Below are 20,749 nucleotides of genomic sequence, written 5' to 3' on the forward strand. Positions count from 1 at the left end.
GTAGCCTGGCTGTAAATGTGTGTGTGTGTGTGTGTGTGTGGACAAAACGATGACTATCAAGTGCTTTAAAACAACCCAGCCTCAAACTAAACCAAACAGCTACCCAGACACACTATCTCCTGCATCTTAAAGACACACATGCAGAGACCACATCATTTTTCACCCATGTTTTTGTTTTGGTTGTAATTGTAATAAATTGCAGTTTGATTGGAGCCTGTGTGTTAGAGGCACATCGCTGGCTACAGCTGGCCCCTCCCTGCTCTACTCCGATTGGCCAGCTGGAAGACATTGTCAGGTAATTTCCTGTCAAAAATCACACAGTGGATTTCACAAGCTGATAAACACTGCTGTGCGTACAGTATGTGTGTGCATGTGCAATTTGTAGTTCGATACCATCATAGACCTAAAACTTCAAACGGCTATTTGAGGGTTAATACTTAGTTAAAGGGTTATGCTTACAATTAGGTTCAGGGTAAGGGGTGGCACAATGGAATGTCCTCACAATTATAGTAGGATCAACAGGCAGGGAGGCAGTACACAAGTCAATACTAAGGTTAGAGTACTTTGGTGGAAAAATCATTTCCAAATCCTCAGCTCTATATCGTTAGATGACACAAAGAAAACTGTTTTTGGTCTAAATCCTGACTATGAATAATGATCAACTTTCATTTCATTTGTTTTATTCAAAAATGTAACCTTTAATATTTGCAATGTGCAAGTACGTGTATTATAAAATACATACTAGTCCATTATTTATTAGTTGGTCTTTGCATTTGCAGAGTAACTAGTAACTAAACCCAACAGATAAATGCAGTGAAGTACAACCTTTATTATAAATATTAATTATAAATAGTGTGCTCAAAGTATCTCAAGCTCAGTACTTGAGTATATGTACTTGTGTTGGTGTGTGTATTTACCTGTATATGATGCACATGCAACTGTGGGACTGTGGTTCATATAGTAGCAAACATTTTCCTCTTGTTCTTTCTTAAGGCAGCTCCTATAGGAAGCAGTTACTCCTTGACTTCTAGACCATTTTCTACTGCTTACTTGGACTTTTTTTTCTTTTTTCCAAATCCAACTCTGTCTTGACAATAAGGCAACACCAGATACCTGATACCATGCTTCCTTGAGGTTTGTACTCACGGGAAGTTGGCGACGCGAACGGCCACAGGCACAAACGAGAGCTGAGCTGCCCATTTCAGAGTCACATCCTGGTAAACCAGCAGCATGTTGGTGTGGTTACTGAGCAGTAAGCTGGTTGTGCCATCTGCCACTAAACAAGAGCACAAAGACAAGAGTTTAGTTTTTCAAATTACATTTAATACATTTATTGTGTTACATCTAATTTGCTGCTGTTTTCACACTTTAGAGCTTCTCTTGCATCATCATCCTCCATCATTACAACATCCAATTCTATCACATTTTTGTGACCCTGTGGTGGGTGAACCTCGAAACCTCTGGGGGGGTCCAGAGGAATGCTCTCCACTCAGAAAACAAAGAAACAGTCTATATGGTTCTATTTACTTTTAGGAACATTAGTGTCCAACGTGAATTCAGTAATAAATGTGTTAATCCGATCTGAGTCCATCTGATGTCTGTATAAAAGATAGTCAGTAAAAATAGAAAACTTTTAACTGGCAGCTGATGTGGAATCAGTCACTATTTGCATTGGAAACAGACACAGTCCACCCCAAATGTTCAGTGGAGTGACGTATCTCGCCTCACAAAAGATCTTTGTTTTACAGATAACAGTGCCAAGCCGACTCCTGCTTCTCCACAGAGCAAACACACTCGACAATAGTTTCTTTTTGGCCAGTCGTCAGTTTAAATTAATGATGATCAGACCTGCTGTTTGACTTTTGTACAACAAGTGGAACAAGAAATTACGACCAGCTAAAATGGGAAGCTGGTGATATTGGTTGTCGGACTCATGGTCAGAACTCACTAGCAAGCTGAAGCTGTTGCCTTGTTATTATATTTAATATATTCCATGGCAGGATGATCATCACATATGACCATCCTGTGCTCTTTATCATGTCCTCGTAAACGCCCTCCTTCACATTCTTTTTCATTGTGCTCTACAACGTATTTTGTTGTCATTCTTTCACGTGTCCCGATTGTTTTCTGTCATAAATTAAAAGACAGATTTCATAAGTTTGCCCTTGTCAGTTCAGTCACCCAAAAAGGTTTAACATGCTGAACAACACCACATAAACAATCTTACTTTGCTGTGATAATTGAACTGAATGGTTTATGGTCAGAAAGCCAGTCTCAGTTTCATAAAACAAATTCAAATTAATTTCTTGATTCTTGGTTTTGGAAAACAGAAGAGCATATTCACAAATCCAAAAACAATCGGGTAGAGAATTAAGAAATTCCTGTGGTGGTGGGCATTGGCCTTTAAGATGAGTTCAACTTGTACCGTAAAGAAAAATCATCACTTTACATCTCACATCTGGTTTGTATATAGAATTGTGTCATTTAGATGTTTCATTTTAAGACAAGGTCAGGTTTTAAGTATATATTGCTAAAGTTACATATACACTTTCTCCTGTGACTCATGGTTAGGAACATTAAATATAAATACAACTTATGTTTTACTTCTCATGTTACACACGCACGCACACACACACACACACACGTCCAGTCAGTCCCAGGAATGGAGCAGTTACCACCTAGCGAGATCTAACATCACAGCCAATGCAGTGCAAACACGCCTAACGCACACAGTTGAATGCACAAGGTATAATATAGTAACAGCGGCCAGCAGGGTGGCACAGTGCAGGGGTCAAAATGACAGTGGCTGTTGGTGCCACATCAAAGCGAACACACACACACCTTCTATCTGAGCATCAGCACTATAATTTTAACCTGATTATATAGGTCCGGTGTGCATTCTGTGTTCGTGTTCGAGCTGAGCTGATCTCCCAGACGTATACTTTGCTTTTCTCTATCGCTCTTATCACCACGTTTCCTTCATTTCTTACTCTCCCGTACAAGCTCCCTGCCTTTCTTTACTTTCTCGTCACTACATGCTACTGTATTTAATAAAGGTGAAGAGGCCCTGGATAATCTTAGAAAATGTTAGCAAGATCTTTCATCCCATTGCTAAGGAAATATTTACTATATCTTGAGTGATTTCTACTACTACGTGTTCTAATTTTGGACAGGATTTGACACAAGAATGGATTTTAAAAATAAACTGTGATGGACAGATGAGTGACAAGTTCAAGAAAAGCCAACAAGTCTCTGTAAGAAAGACAGGAAAAGACAGAGGGAGGTGGATAGCTGGAGTGAGGGCAGTGGTCCAGCAGAAGCAGCTGTGCGGCAGAAGGCCAGAAGGGAAGTGTTAGGAAACACTCAAAAGACCACTGTTGTCTGTCCTCGTCTGCACTGCACTACTCCCAGCTATGATACTAATTAGTTCTTTGGCCTTTCACCATATAGGAACCGTTCCTGAATGCTGGATGTCACTAAATGTCAGTCTATTATCAATAAACATCAGTCTGGTCCCGGGGGCTTGTCAGTCTTCCCACCATGTGGGATTTTTTTTTTTTTTTTTTTTATGCGTTTTGATTGTTGACAGGAATCATGTCCCAATAAAAGCTGCTTTTGTTGCACTGGCACGTCGTGTATTGAATTTATAGCAGATTTCCAAGAGTAATTTAAATAATCTAAATAACGTCTGGAACAAATACTTGAGGGCACTTTGAAAGCTGAGATATTTTAATTCTAAAATTTAAACCAGATATCAGAAGAAAGGTCTTGGCTGTTCTTGCGATCCTGCCATCAATCCTCCCTTCTGGATTCTTCCTTCAGTCTTTGTTTTCCTTCACATCCATCCATTTCACAGCTGTCTAGTGTATTTCAGAAGTGTAATTCTGTCAACAAAAAGGGTTCTATGGTACATTGTTGTACAAACTAAAACAGGCATAAACGATGTTGCTGCCATAAAGCATTCACATACAAAAGTTTATTTGTTGCACTATGCTCAGCAAGGTTATACGCTGTTAATCTGCTGGGTTTTGGCACCATTCTGAAGGTCCAGCCATATCTGGACCTTAAGCTGCTGCTGTTGACGATAAGCCCCAGTAGTCACTAACTACAGTATGAGAAAAGTTATACAATTTTCCTCGTGATAAAAAATTTAATCGAAGTTAAAGTTGCTGCAATTTGACTTTTGTTTGGTGCCATTTGTGTTAGTTTTCGTTTCATTTTGTTTCCTTTCCTGTTTCCACTCAGTTTTTATTTGAGTAAATTATGTTAAAATTCCTTTCTGAAGGACTCTTCATTTAATTTCTTTTTCACATGAATGAACTTTTCATTTTATCTGCAGGTAAAATGTGGGCTCTGCTCCACACAGCTGTCTTACATTAACAGGAGCATGTGATCAATGCCCCTCTTCAAACTTGCTTTAATAATTTTATGTACTGCTGCCTCATCTGTACCTCGTGTTAGAGTTTTTTTTCCAAAGCAGCTGAGCTGGTCTCAAAGAAACAAAGTGGCCTTGGCCCCAACATGCTACAAAAACTTCTCTTTCTTAATTAAAATGTGTAAAGCTGCCTTTTCCCCTCACATAAGTACACAAGCACTGCCACTTTTACTTATTTTTCAGAAATGACTAACAAAAATTTCACTTTAATTTCACATGTTTTTCACTAGTACTTCCTCGCAAAAAAGGAACATTCTGTGTTTGACATACTATTAGTCATAGACATATTATTTTATATTGAAACTAATTGGAATATATACACTTTTCTTTGGCACTATATTATCAGCTGCTTATGTAAACAGGACCATTCAGCCAGATGTCAGAAGGGATGAACCGAGTTCAGTCTTCACAGGTTTTTATCCACTATGCCTGCGATGTTTTTTTGTAATCCACCAGATGTCGCTATTAAGTGATACAGTGACAGTGTCAACACTGTGTCAGCACAGTTAGGGAAATGTGCCATACGGTCCATGAGGCATCATCTACACATCACTAGTTACTAGACAGCTGTAATACCATTCATTAAACATAATCTCTCTCTCTCTGCTTTCTTCTCAGAGGTGAAGACAGGGAGAGCTGGTCTGGAACCTATTACAGGTCTGCAGCTGAGCTGTTTGACCATACAGTCCATGTACACACGCCGACACACACACACACACACACACACACACACATGCGGACACGTGGCTTCATATACTTGAGGGTAATGCTAAAAAGCTTAACATTCAGAGGTTGAAGGTGTTTAAATGACTGCTAACAGGCACTTTGTGTCAAACAGCTTAAGGATGATTTTTTTTTCCCCACTTTGCTTCGTCTTTGCTGCTTGACAATCTTGCATGTAGAAGTCCTGTCATGTCAATACGAAACTGTGAATCTGCATTGATTATGTCACCCATTCATCTTGTACCGTGTGCACCACCGTGTTCTGTTTTCTTTTAAAGGATGTAGCAGAGCAACTCCATGTTAGCTCTTTCCAGGTAGATTTCACTTTTTCTGTAATGTAGCTAATTCAGTCCCTAACTAGATAAGATGTGCATCATAAAGCTAATAAAATCTTGTAGGACATGAGAACATATGGGCTAGAAAGGTGAAATGCTTCTTTAGGCTTATCTTACCTAAGGCATAGGGCAGGAAGGAGCTGGGGTTGAACTCTAGTTTCTTCATGAAGCGGATCGTGCCATTGTCACGGAGACAGTAGAGGTTCCTCTCACCCAGGACAAAGATGGAGGAAGAAGAATGGGAGAAGGACGGCACAGACAGGTCCAGGGCCTGTTCTCCCAGCAAAAAGGTCCAGTCAGGCTGGAAGTGAACACAGACAGACACAGTCACAGGTTTCCGCATTGCATTTTACGAAGGTTCAAATCTAGACGTGAGCACTGAAGAGAGCCACAGTACATGTGCATCACCTAACATAAATGTGTGATTACTTTAATTACTAGTTATTTTATTTAAAGCTAAAAGTTGACCAAGGACCAATGTGGTGTGAAAAACCCAAATGACTATGAAAAGTCAATATTCCATTACGTGTATGTGAAAGCACCTTAGTGTTTGTCGGATATTTAACATGCTGGTTAAAAAACACTGGATTAAGTTTATCTTTGCTAGCTGGGGTGTTTAGGACTTACAGTCAGCCGCTTGCCTCCAGTCTTGAGGGGCAGGTCAGTATCCTGTCGACTCTCTGCCTCTGTAGCTACTGCCAGAGTCTCATACCTGAGAGTGTGGAGACAAACAGCTCCTTACTCCCAATGTAAAAAAAAGTGCATCACATGATTAAATCAGGTTTGGTGTATTGTTTTTTTTTGCCCACTAATTATTATGTTGCACATCTTTATATTCAGATCTAGGCAATTGCAGTTTTTCTTTGATACCATTAAAATAAAGTGTGAAAGTCATATTTTACAGAAATACTGGGAACCTGCTTTTTCACCATTCCCATCAGATTTTTCTAATAAGTGACTCTGATTACAAAGTTTGCTTCTTTAACCACCAGTCCCGAACCCCAACACCAGTATTTCTCCTGAGACAAATTCCATCTGTACCACCAGGGCAGAAATCCTAAACACTGTTTATTCACTTTTTTAGTAAAGCTGAACTGTGGAACATGTTCACTATTTAAAAAGACCAAAGCCAGCATCTTATATCCTCCTTCTCCATTACAGCTTCTGTCCAGTCATTCAACACGCTGCTGACCTGCTGTTCTCCGGAACTGCGGTCTATCAGTTTTAATCAGCGAGTTGTTGGCAACTGGCTGAGGATTAAGTGGCCAGACTGATCTGCGTTCAGTTGATTTTGGCATCTTCAGCATCAGAAATTTTCCAGTAAGAAGCTGGCAGTTAAAGCAGCTTGGCGGGAATCTATCCTTTCCCTCTAACACCTGGATGAACAGAGAGCTTTAGCCCAAACCCAACCCAACTGCAAACCGCAGACCAAACACTAAATAACCAACGATTTATCCACTCATTTTTCTCCCACTAAGTTGCGTATGTGGACCACAGCCTACTGTTAATCAAAGCTGTCAGGTATGAAATCAACCCTAAAATATATGAGACCTAATCCAATACGGCTGCTATATTAAGGACATCATTAATTTCCCATATCAGCCATCTTTAATTCCAAAGTATACGGATTTTTAAGGTTGTTAAAACAAAACTAAAAAAATCTGAGTAAAAATGTGATAAAAACTAAAGAATAAAGGCAACGGAATCACAAAACAGCAAGTTTTTACTGCAGAATTCAGGTGTCTATGATGAAGATTAACAAGTTAAAGTAAAGTTAAAGTAAATCTTACATACAGTATGTCTTTAAGCATTTTGCAATAACAATATGTGCACTTACAGACATCAAGCAACATTTATATATTCAAATTGCACAGCCTAACAGTAGAATTGTGTTTTGTTAGGTTGTTAGGTCTTTTTTTAATTATTTCTGAATAAAGAGATTTCCCCTTCCTGGAGCTGTGAGAGGCTTCTGAATTTAATTTGTGCATTGTGCTGTAGGCCAAAAGTGCACATCAACAGTATACTGTATTATGTATGCTTTGATAGGATGAAGCTGGAACTTCCAACCTGCAGCGACTGGAACATCTCAACAGCCACTGGATGAACTGCCGTGAAATCTGGTAGACATTTAAGTGCTTTGATGAGGATTCCTCATAACTCTGGTGATCCCTCGACTCTTTATCTAGTTTCCCCAGCAAGCTGCTATTTTTGACTATAGTGTTAAATGTCTTAACTCATCCTATGGTTTACCGTAACATTGGGTGCAGCCATTCATTCAAAATGTATATGATCACATTTTTAAGCTGTTGCTTCCACAGCAGGGTAGCAAGGCCTTTCACATTACTCTGCGGTCTAAACGACGTTTCTCTTTTATACCTGGAAACAGCTGATTATGCAATGTTTTCTTAAAAGCAATGCTAATTCCTTTTAACACTGAGTGTAAAACAGCAAATGAAGAGTTCCAAACACAATAGAAGATGCTGATTTCTCCACTCGTCCGTACAGTAGCTGTGCTCACTGTGCTGCTATGAGAAAAGGCGAGCAGACTAATTAGCTGTTACTGACAGCCATTTAAGGAACCTTTTCATTACACCGTTACCATTTCCTGGGGAAGAAAATGGACTACACACTATATTAAACATGTCACGGATTTTAAGCTTTCAAAGCAACACTCAATGGATCGACAGGCCAACTCGTAAATATGTGCAGGGAGAACAACAAACACACACTTAGCAACTTTTTTTGATTGTGTATTTGCCGTTTAAGTGTTTACAGTGAACACGATGTGATCCCTGCGTGGTTTTTGCGAGGCCTTACTGTGTGTGCAAGCAATGTGTGTGTATGTGAGAAGGTGTTCAGGCAGTATCAGTTGTCATGCAGCGTTTAGGACACTGAGGTTGAGGAAACAGACACCTCATTTATATGAAAGTGGATCCCTCTGAAAAACTCTGGAAACAAACATCACACAAGTATATACATACTTACTGTGAGCACACATGGACACACACACACACACACACACACACACACACACATACTCAAACTATATAAACACACACTACATGTATATGCTCTCTCAGTGTCATAGATAAACACAAACTAAATCTCAAAGCTGACGCCAAGACACATACACACAGAGAGCAACCAAATCAAGCTCTCATTCATCAGGGCAGGAGAAGGTCCAACAAGCTAAATAAACCGAGTGAGGCAGAACAGTTTGACCAGTCACCTGACATTAAATGTGTAACAGTCACTGAAGCCATGACCCCGCTATCTGATATGCAATATTCTATATATAACAGTCAGTAAACCCATAACGCTATTGCTTGGTTATGTAAAGACTTGAATCCACAAGATTTGTCAGTATCTGAAATTATATTGCTAGACAGCACAAGAGGTAGGTGATTTTTTTGGGGGGTGAAAAGATCCTTTAAGTGTGTTGTAAGAAATATGTCAGGCAAACTGTAGAAAACAGACTTTGCACAGTCCTGCAGTCAGTCAGAGTCAGAGCTGCAGGTTATGTGATGATCCATACTTTTGCCATAAATACTGTAGCTTATGTTCAATTAAAACCTGAGACAAGGTACATCACACACAATAACTAAACAGATTATACTTAAAAGCAACCCAGACATATAAATGTAATGTTCCATTATTCCCCAGTTTTATAGCAGAAAGTAGTTCTCCCATCTGTTTTTTGCCGCCTTGATTAATTGTAAGGCTGTTTTGTGTCTTTTGGTTGCATCAAACCTGTCTGTCTCCTGACCTGTGACTGTTCAAATCAGAAACCATTTAGTAAAATTGCAGTCAATTAATGTTAGTAGATCTATCGAATGATTAATAGACTGGGCCCATGTGTTTCCAACATAGATGAGCAGCTTTTCAGAATGGGTCGCTTTGTTTGAATTAACACACACTTCTGAATTTCAACTGAGTGTGTGTATAGCTAATTGGACACACACACACACACATCTTAAAAAAAGTTTTGTTTCAAACCAAGCATGTCAATTACCAGGTCACCAGATACTACTTCACTACTTTGAAGCTTTATTTACAGACGTCCAGTCACTAGACTCTACACAGTGGAAATAAGCGCTTGTTGATATTCCACATGTAAAGGTACTCTGTGTTATGTACTACAGTAAGTGTACTGCAGGACAGGGTATTGTATGTCCTGGGAGAGTAATGAAATCAGTATTTCCTAAGTGATATCTAGTCTGGAGAATCTCTTTATACTTGTGGGGGTGGGGGCTGCAGATAACAAACAGCTGGGAGAAAAAGACTGCTCACATACATACCATACACCCACACAGTCTGTAAGTCTCTAAGTCATCTGAAGGCCCTCTGTGCCCACCACTCAACCTGAGCTACTTTCCAATCAAACTGTGTGTGTGTGTTTCTGTTTAGGTCAAACCAGATGAGCTCTGCTCTCCAGAGAGCAGATGCCTTTAAGATGGAGGAACTTTATGCCGGGCTGTTCTCTAACCATCCACAGCTGATAATTAAGAAAATAAATGCCATCGGATAACAACATATAACTTCATCGGTGTGTTAGTATGATCATTTCCATTCATTGTTTTGGTTGCAATTAATCTTTAAAATATTGAGAAAGTTGTTTTTTTTTTTCCCCAGTTGCATGTGAGCGTGGTTGTTATACCCAGAAACACCTACTTGTAGCTCTCCAGCTGGCGTGCAGATGACACAGTGAGGAAACTGTCTGTTCTGGGATTGTAGACCAGTGGGCCGGGGAGGAGGAAACCAGGGAGGAACCTGCCAAAGGAGTAGCTGTCCTGCTCGAAGAACATCAGCATCCCATCCATGGACTGGATACACAGAGAATGGTGACCTAATGCAGAAAAGACAGTAAACAAAGGACTCAATTAATTCATTGTTCTGATTTAACAAAGATTAATATCACATCATGAGGTACAATATGCAACTGAAGCCAACATTAATGTGAGACTCAAAACGCGGCTCAGCTATGCTCTTCTACAATCTGATACCCTCCACAAAGCCTTGCACAGCCATTTCATTACTAATCTGCTTCTTCTTTTCCTTTGGGCTGTTCCCTTTCAGGGGTCACCACAGCCAATCGTGTACCTCCATCTAACCCCAACCTCAGCATCCTTCCACCGATATATTCACAGCATGTCCAAACCACCTCAATCTGGCCTCTCTGACTTTATCTCCAAAGCATCTAACATGAGCTGTCCCTCTGATGTCCTCGTTCCTGATCCTGTCCATCCTCGTCAATTCCCAAAAAGAACCTCAACATATCAAATTGAATTATTAGTCTGCAAAACCTGCTAATCAAGCAGAAATCATTGAGATCCTCTGATAGGTTCAGCCTCGCTCAAAGACTACAAGGGAAAATCTCTGCAGTGCTGCCAGTATGGTTTCATTAGCCTAACTTTGTCAGCATCTTTTCACATGAAGAGAAGAAGCATTTCTACCCAGAAACGGCTACATGTAGTAGGTTTAATTAATCACTAAGAAAATAACTCAGCAGATTTTGTGGAGGTGCGGAAGTGGGCAAAGCTATGAGCTCCTCTTTCATCATGTGCACTATAAATCCTGCCTCAGCCATCAGTGACAGCAAGTTATATTTATATAACTATTACAACTTTTTTATACTTTGTCTTTAAACAAGATCAGATTTAAGAAATACGTTAGCTTTGTTTTGCAGCAAAATAAATTGAAATCATGTGTATAAGCATTTTTTTAGTGCTGGCAAAAAAAAAAGCTTTGCAATCTCTGGGTTACATATTGTACTTTATGACAAGTCTGACACTGTCAAGGTTTTGTGTATTTAAGTACCAGCAAACCTGAACGACATGGCTTCTGTTTCCTTTCAGCCACAATTTCGTGTTCACTACGAGGTGTGTTTCGCCCTCTGGCTGAATCTGATATCTCCATTAACACCTCTACACACACATACACACACTTGGCTCTGGGTATAAATGTGCACAAGAGTATGTGTTTGTTAGGGGAAGCTAGATGTCGGACTAAGCTACAACACACAACAACACACAGAGCCATAAAGCAGTGGGGCTCTATGACCAGAGCTATAATTAGGCCTCAATGCGCTATTAAAACTCTCACTGCCGTCAACTAGAGGTCAGGGAGACTGCGACCTAAAGCACAACACCCATACACATACACTCAACATCTATCACCAAGGGCTTAGAAAAGCTACACACTCCTAACACACCTATTCTGTGTAAACATGTGTGTGTGTATGTGTTTGAGTGATGAGTAGCATTCAGGGTGGCCATTAACACACTGAGGGACCAGGTCTCTCACACCACAAACATTCCCTGTCAGTGCAGGTGTGTGCAACATAATGTCCGATAATGAGCCCACAGCAAATGCTGCAGTGTGTACATCCGCATGCAGATGAATTTACATGCAAACACCAGTGTATGTCTGTGTGTGTCACATTGTTCAGGTACAACATTTTAAGGCAAATGTAAGATGTCATAAATGGAAAGTGGGGCTAAAAGAAAACCTGTCATGGAGACGTTGCACATTGTCTTTTTTTTTTTTTGTGCACGTATGGAGTGTGTTCAATTGGTGAATTCACAAATAATGAAATGCTAAGTGATGTGTAATTGGTTTACTTGATACTGATTTCTTAACTACAGGCCAACATACAAAATGAAAAATAAGGTTTTTAATTGACTAAAGTAATTCAATCTAAATCATGTCTTTGATGCTATTTTGTCTATAATTCCTAATTACCGCATTTCTTTCAATAAAAATGACCAGGGAATTAATAATATCTATATCAGCCCCATTAGTGTTCTCAAAGTATATACAGTTTATATGTGAAGCAAATCAAACCTGAGGGCAGCAAGGCGGTGGAGTGGTTAGCGCTCCCGCCTAGACTCCACCTGCTAGCTGCAGCCTCTTTGTGGAGCTTGCATGTTATCCCCATGCTCGCGTGAGTTTCCTCGGGGTTCTCCGGTCTCCCCCCACAGTCTAAAGACACACATGTCAGGTTAACTGGTGACGCTAAATTACCCATAGGTGTGAATGTCAGTGTGAATTGTCCTTCCGCGACAGGCTTAGGTTCTCTGTGACAGTGGACAGGATAGTTAGTTAAAGATAACATATGTATGTATTATATGCATAGATGGATGGATGAAATAAAATCTGAGAACACATGCACAACAAATACTGAAGCCAATTTTATGTTTTAGCAGTTATCGATCTCCTGGAGATGGATCAGGGCTCCAAAAGTAGATGGATGCTGAAGGAGTGGGCCTTTCGACCAGATAGCCTCTTAACTGATTTGTGAGGTGTCTGATGGGTGTTGGGTTGTGTTCCAACAAGAGACGTGAGAGGGTCAAAACGACACACATACTCTGAAAGCCTGACACAGCACTCTATCATCAAGAATGAAGAAAGTGCTGCATGTCGAAAATGAAAGCCAGGCCATGCCATTATAGCAACTGTGCACGTGTAATTTCACATGCGTTGTGAAAGGGATAATGCGTCAAAGAGCCCAGTGTGAGAGAGCCACTGCTCAGACACAGCAGAGGAAACAGGCCTGTATTAGTGTCATTAATAAAGAAATGTTGAACAAGGAGACAGAGCAGCCAACAAAGCACAGAGGCTGGCTGCATGTTGCAGTGGGCAGAGCCTCACCTCTGCGTAAGAGAGAGAGTGGGAGAAACAGAGAGAGTGTGTGTCCGATTGTGAGAAAGAGAAAGAGCACAAGTGTGTAGGTACATGTGAATATGTGTGTCCCCAAACTACTGCAGCAGGGAGTCAGTGTGCCAACCTGTTTTGTGCATTAGTGCATGTACAGAACTGTGTGTGTGTGTGGGGGGGGGGGGTAGAGTGAGAGACTAAACACGTGCATGTATATGTATAACTGTCTGACCAAAGCTTGAAAAGGCCAGTCGTCAGTGTGTGTGTGTGTGTGCGCGCGTGTGTGTGTGGCCTGAATGTGACCCAAACCCAAAGGCAGCCCAGCTATTAGAGCAGTATTAGTACAGAGCTGCTATTACGGCGCCTACAGCTCTGCTAAATGGCTGCTATTACAGACCCGCACAAACACACATGCATGTTCACGTGTGGCAGGATACACCACTTGCAAAAAAACTCAAACACACATACACACTCAAGGCTTTCCAAATCCAAACACGCTTTGATGATTAGAGAGCAGAGTGCTGTCACACAATGTCTGCAGCAGAAACACACACAGAGTCACACACACACACACACACACGCAGCTACATATTTAGTGACTGTCCTGGCTGTGATCATTTCTCTGTACCAATACCAAATACACCCTCCAGGGTACATGTTTCTTTGTATATGTATATACATAGAGTTCTGCATTTGAACACATTTTTTTACATTTGCATACAGTATTTCTGCAAATCATTATAGCTGTGTGTGTGTGTGTGTGTGTGTGTGTGTGTGTGTGTGTGTGTGTGTTCTCTGGCCAATAAACTGTCAGATCTGCTCATTTTTGCGTGCGGGTAAGAAAGGCGAGACTTGCAGCTTATCTGAAAAATATTATCACAAAAAAAAAAATCATGCATGACCTTAACAAGGACGAGACAAATAAAACGAGCCCGTGTTTACTTACAATGTAATATAACACGAATGACAGATTAGATAAAAATATAAAAAGAGAATAAAAAAATTAGAAGAATTCTGACTTTGAAAGTAAAACTCCAACAGGAAAGAGAAAATATATTAGTTGCCTTTTAGTTTAAAGCAAATTATAAATTTACCTCTTGGGACTCAAGTTTTTAAAGAGAGGTTGCAACACAAAACAGCTAAATGGATAATTAATTGCAACAACTGAAAATTTGCAGCCAGACTTTATGTTCCTTCACATTTGGTGCATTTAATCTGTAAAGCAGTATTTTAAATTGAACTGGTTGTTGTTGATACTGAATGTGTACCAGACCCAGAGGTGCTGTACTGCAGCTGAATTCTGCTGGGTAAACGGGACTTTCCCCACTATGCATTAATTATCCTGTCTGTCCCATGGATGTGTTACAGAGTTTCAGGCTGGCTATAGTAAATGCAATGGCCTGCACTGCCATCTAGCGGTGATAACAGAGAGCAGAAGGAAGGAGGATGACATCAATTAGTGTGGAGCACACAGTGCATATCTGTCTGGGTAATTGTCGTGTGTTTACGTATATGGTTATAATATATACACGTTTACACATTTATGCAAAATTAGGACCAACACGTCCTGTTAGTGTCCATGTGCGTAAACTTGTTTGGCCAGAAGAGTGAAGACCAGTTTGAACAGCGTAAGGACCCATTTGAATTTTCTAACACTGAAGTGAGGACTGTCCTCACCCTTTCAAAAGGAGCTGCCCGAGTGTTAAAATACTGTTGTTAGAGTTAAGTTCGTGTAAGGGGCTAGAAAATGCATTATGTCAGTGAATGTCCGCACACAGGTGACACTATGTGCATGAGCAAACTCATCTGCATGGGTCTTGGCAAACAGAAGTGTCTGGCAGCTCTGGACAAATACATAAAACTATAAAAGCTTCTAACAGGGGCAAAGAATGGAAAATAAGAGAGAGAGGTCATATGCTCACTCTGCAGTCAGTTGAGCTGTTGGAAACTAGGGGAAAGCCCTGAAGTAGGCAGCATCCAAGAAAAACACACACGCAGTCACACACAGACACGCTCACATGGGGAACCCCCTTTAAAGCAGAGAAAATGGCATTTCCAAATAAAGGCTGTATTGTCAAGAAAGCGTGTGTGTGATGTGGGTGTGTGTGTGTTTGAAGAGAGGAGCAGCCAGATTCGGTGGCCTGGCATCACGGACTCTTTATTCATTCCATGTTTACAGAGAGTGTGTGTGTGTGTGTGTGTGTGCATGTGTGTGTTTGATTGATAGAAAGAAAGAACATTGTAGGCTCATTAAAACCAGTTCCTTGGCCTTTGCGAGACACACGTGCACATTACGCACCATGAACCGGTCTGTGGGTTTTCACGTGCTGGATTCTGGTAGCACCACGCTGTACAGCGGATGCTTATGATGTGAGCTCTTACACACACTCTCACTGTCCAACAAATACACACCTGTACATCCTTGTGAGGACCCCCAGACATAATGCATTTCATGCCCCCTGACCTTCACCTAAAACACACAACTTAATGTTCTGCCTTAAACTACTCCTAGTTTTACTACTCCTGAAATATTCACGCTAAAGTGAGAAGAGAAAAAGTACTTAGTCTTGTTTGTTTGTATATCTGTGTTTTATTACTTCTCAACTTTTCACAGTTTATTCAAGATGTGTAAAGTTAACATGAGAATTAATTCTGCACCAATGTTTGAATTGCTTGCACAAATGATGTGCAAATAAGTCAGCAGAAATCACTTTCGAGTCATGTGGACATTTATGAGACCGAATTTTTAGTTTGCCCGCACAAAAGTGCAAAAACATACGCAAATGAGTTCATTTTTGTAGTAGTTTACAGTACATAGTGTCAAACTTTATTAATATCACTGTCATAAATACATAAAAGCTTTAACTAGTGTGACTCTCCTGTACACTTATTTTGCCAGTCAAATTCTTGTTGCGTCTGAAAAAGTCTTTACAGCTTCTTGGAGAAGGTGTAAAGCAAAGTAGGGATGCAATATGCTTGTGGATGCAGGTAAAACAGCACCAGTGGTGGAGAAAATCCAGAGAAAATGCTGAACTCGTAACAAAAGGAAAAACCAAACATAAAAAATGTCAGTGTTACCTGTGACACCCCCAAAGGAGCCAAATGTCATGTTGCAGGCCGTTCTCTGCAGGTTGTGTTCATAAACCAACTTTAGCTGGTATTGATCGCCGTGCTCCACGTTTCCTGCAGTGCCTGCATAGATACAGATTAAATATATATATATATATATATATATATATATATATATATATATATATATATATATATATATATATATATATATATATATATAAAAATCTAATGTGGTTTTTGAAAGTGGTTCTCATTACAACGTGAATGTGAAAGTAGTAGTTTAGTGCTCATTCAAACTGGGTGGGGATACAGTGAACACCGACAAACACATGTATCTATGTATGTGTTACCTGAAACTGAATAGACCGACAGCTTCCTGGGGTGGAGAACGGCCAGATGAAGAAGCTCTGAACACCTGAAAAAAGAACAAAAGATCCTGTTACAGGACAGTCAACATACAGCCCCAATGAGATCTATGATCAGCAACATTCGAACAGGTCGTCAATATTATCATTACCGACCGGTTCTCACAGCTCTGTCCAGTTTTCTTCCAGATTCCAGAACTGTGACCACCCTAATAACTGCTGCACAAATAAATGATACAGACTGTAATGCATCTCTGCTATAGCCAAATTTTTTTATATTTTCATGGTCATTATGCTGGTACCAGAACTGGTAGCTGAGATGGTAACAGCTACAGCCTCAAAGCTGGTGAGCACACAGTTTCTCCCTCAAAGACACTTTTGCTGATGTGTCCTGCCATCGTGGATGAAACCATGTTCTCAGCTTAAGGGACGTAGACATTCATGTTTTAACTCATGCGTCTATAATAATTTACTGTAAAAGCTGGTGGATTGTTTTTAACAGTGGTCATGATTGAGGCGCAAGTCATGGTCACAAAGATGCTGATCCAAGATTTTCACGTATTTACTTTACCACAAACCCCGAGAAGGAATCTATCCACTTATTGGAACAAGTACAGATGTTGTCTTGCAAACTTACAACCACTAGTCTAATGTTTGTTGAAAGACAACAAGGGAGGAGAGAACTCAGTCCCACAAATTTTATTTCTTCCTTGAAAATCCATTCATGTCGGAGCAGAAACAAAGCCTTTCACCGTCTGCCCACTTCAGTCCACCCTAACATTATTTACAATATGCCTCTGTCTGGGACCGCTTTCAAAATGGCCATCAGTTTCTGAAAAACTATGTGCCGAAAACTGCAGGTACCAAAACACGACGTCTTCCAAACAGACTGATTTAGTTGGATTTTGCTTCTTGTGTTTATGTGGGAAGCCTTCGAGGCAAACCACCACACATTTTCCCAGAAACCTCACTTCCCAGGAGGTTTCTGTGCACTGGGAGGTACAGTGTTCAGATCAATGGCTAAAGTGAGGCAGTGCTATTGCCAGGGTTCAGGGTTCAGTCACCTGTGTAGCTTGATTGATAAAAGGAAGGTGTTTATGTATAATCTACTGTATATTTCAAAGTATGAGTCTGCACACAGGGAATAATAACCATAAAGTGCTTGCCAGCTATTTAGTGGTGCAGCCACTGTTTACTACTTTTGTGCCGTTGTTGTTTTACAATTTTGAAGCGTTGCAGCTCTACGGTCACATCCCAGCTGAACCACACAGTGCTGTATATGGAATCGAGCGAGGGTGTGTATTACTGCTTATGCATTCACATTTGGAAGAAAGCCAGGTTTATTATTGCAACAGTTCTATCTTCTCACTTTCATTCTCTTTATTGGTGTTTTGGTTTCAGGTATGAAGGGCTAGAATCCAATGAATAAAGAAAGGCACAAGCAAGGTCAGTATTTCCCTTCTGCTTGTTGTGACCCATGACTAAACAGTATACTTATATGAAGTGTTACAGAAAGGGAAAGTGGGACAACGTTCAGGGTACACGAAGCAGTGTGTTATCTTCCCGTCCCAGCTAAATACAACACAAGTGGAATAAAACTCTCCACTCAGCAATATACATATGACCACTATCTCATCATACCACGTCATTCCTTTCCCCACACTATCCTTCCTCTTCCAGGCTAGTTTTGTCTGTGACGGGTCACTTACTCATCTCGGCTCCAAAACACTTTTCCGGGAGGCATTTGCACATTTCGCTTGACTTTGAGTGGAAGGGGGTCAGCTCCTAAGATCAAATTATGCAGTGCAATAACAAAACAGGATGGAGCTCGGGTTCTGACAGCTATGCTAGCAACTCAGTGGTTAGCCGGGCATTACAAGCACAACTATGTTTAGGCCCCTGGGAGGCTGATAGATTGCGGTAAAACATGAGGAGGGAGAGTGGTTTTGGCTCGGCATGCATCGCAGAGGGGAAAAAAAGACACGTTAATGTGGTGGTAAGTAACAGCAGGAAGGGTTTTTCTATGAATGAAAAAAAGCAGTGTGATGAGTTATGAATGGGTGTTTCTGCTTGACATTTTAATGTAAGGCTACATATTATAATCTGTATAATCAATGCTTATAATTCACAAAAGGTCATGACGTAGAGGAAAGAAAGACCTGTGATTCATTCCTGGGCAGCAGCAGCACACACGTGTACCACAGAGACATGGCTGTTATGGTGGCCAGAGTAAGTTCCCTGTAATCTAAAGCTCAAAGGTTTGATTCCTGCAGCAAAGTATGTTTCTATCAACAGCTGTGTCCTTTCCAAGCATTTCATGTAACCCTAACCCTAACCAGCTACAATGTGGTAAATGCTCACAACGTTATTCTCATGTGCATTATTACTATTATTATTATTATTATTGTGTTAGGGTTAAGTTTGGATCCTAACGTCTCTGCCAAAATGTAACCCACTCTGTACTGGTTTTTCTGCTGCTGTGGTTAGTGGGCAAAGGAACCCACAGCGGAGTTCCATTTAAGGACTTCCACGATGGCCGTATATCATACTGGCAGATGTAGACAAAAAATGATCACGCCCAAGCCAATACAGCAGAATGAAAACGGGGTTTTTCCACTTACAGCATGTAAAGCATGTAAAGCCATTTTTGCCTCATTTTTAATCAGCCAAAAAGGACTCGTGTCCACGGGGGGACTGTGACGCAGGAAAGTGGAGCGGTCAACCACCAATTCCGCAGTTGTTGGTTCAATCGCTGGCTCCTCCAGTCACATGTCGACGTGTCCTTGAGCAAGACACTGCGGCCCAACTTAGTTGCTCCCAGTCGGTGTATGAGTGTGTGTGAGTGTGAGTGTGAATGGGTGAATAAGCAGCAGTGTAAAGCGTTTTGAGAGCCAATAGGCAGAAAAGAGCTATATACATGCACCATTTACCACCCACACCACTTTTCAGATCTCTACATTGGCTTTCTGTAGCTGCCCACATCAGGTTCAAAGCTCTGTCTCTTGCCTACAGGGGTGTCAACTCAGCTCCTGCTCACCTCGCCCCCCTCATTCAGGTCTACAATCCCTCCCATCTGCTGCACTCTTCCAATGAACGACAGCTGGTGGTCCCAGCCCCGCACAGCGTCCCATTTTAATGGAACGAGCTACCAAACTGCACGCTCAGCAAACTCACTCCCAATATTCAAAAGTCTTCTGTACCTTCCTATGCACTTAAAAGTCACAAAAGCGAAAGTCACACTCAGTGGAAGATGGAAAAGAAGAATGGAGGGAAACATGGCCGAATAACTACTAACACTATTAGTGTTTTGCTAGTTTTAGTGCTAAAGCACAGATCTGTGTTTGTGTGTGTGTGTGTGTGTGTGTGTGTATAAGATGACTTGATTTAACAGGAGTGGCACAGTGACAAAATTGAAAAAACAAAATAAAACAGTATAACCAGCAATATCCCATTAGTGTGTAATATATCTATAATCATCTAGCTGAACTCATAAGAACAAAATATTTTTTACTGGGACACAATATCTTGTAAAAGGGAACAAAAAGCATTCCAAAACATTATACATATACAGTAATAAAATGATTTTTAGTTTAATCTGACATCTGAAAATTATAGATGCAGCATACACAACATCTGAGTAAATGTAATGTGCATTAACTGTGTCCAATTAATGATAGTTTCAAATTAACATAATAATAAATAGAGTAACAATGCCCCATCATGCCCCAATCGGATGTGACCGCTTTGCACATCAGTTCTAACCCTTTTGGGATCTTGGCTCAGGTTTGCTAGGTTTACTTACGAGACAAACTTGCCCACTTCCACCTGAATGATGGCGTTTTGAAGCTGCACTTCCAGAAGCTGGGAATCAGCCGGACCTCCATCACTGGATTTGTTGGCATGTGGGGAAAAGATTCGCAACATTCCCATGTAGCTGCCCACCACCACCTTGTCTGTACAATTTATGATGACAGGAGACAACAACTGTAAGTAAATACAACTTCATTTTTAAAGCTTTTTGTTTCAAAACCCAAGTTACAAGGTGCTGAAAGGCACAATTATCAATGACTTATTTTTACGTACAGAAGTGACATTGAGACTCTTTTGTTGTATCTACAGTAGATTATGATCAGAAAAGGTTTGTGATGGCTTTTAATTTACAA

General features: G+C 40.6%; 1 protein-coding gene and 1 long non-coding RNA gene across 3 annotated transcripts in view; one reads left to right on the forward strand and one right to left on the reverse strand.

Annotated features, from left to right (window-relative positions):
- Positions 1-20,749, reverse strand: part of bbs9 (Bardet-Biedl syndrome 9) — a 153,599-nt gene that overhangs the window by 130,475 nt on the left and 2,375 nt on the right. For both annotated transcript variants that reach the window (XM_067511468.1, XM_067511469.1), the window contains exons 3-9: positions 20,389-20,539; positions 16,572-16,636; positions 16,228-16,341; positions 10,165-10,339; positions 6,121-6,205; positions 5,611-5,794; positions 1,147-1,276 (exon numbers count right to left, since the gene is read on the reverse strand). In XM_067511468.1, the coding sequence (XP_067367569.1) occupies positions 1,147-1,276; positions 5,611-5,794; positions 6,121-6,205; positions 10,165-10,339; positions 16,228-16,341; positions 16,572-16,636; positions 20,389-20,539 (904 nt within the window). The remainder of the gene's footprint in view (positions 1-1,146; positions 1,277-5,610; positions 5,795-6,120; positions 6,206-10,164; positions 10,340-16,227; positions 16,342-16,571; positions 16,637-20,388; positions 20,540-20,749) is intronic.
- Positions 18,295-20,304, forward strand: LOC137130718 (uncharacterized). The gene is made up of 3 exons (XR_010914882.1): positions 18,295-18,582; positions 18,721-18,815; positions 19,599-20,304. It is a non-coding gene; the product is annotated as an uncharacterized lncRNA (long non-coding RNA).

The sequence above is a fragment of the Channa argus genome, chromosome 7, assembly GCF_033026475.1.
Source record: "Channa argus isolate prfri chromosome 7, Channa argus male v1.0, whole genome shotgun sequence".
NCBI lineage: Eukaryota > Metazoa > Chordata > Actinopteri > Anabantiformes > Channidae > Channa > Channa argus.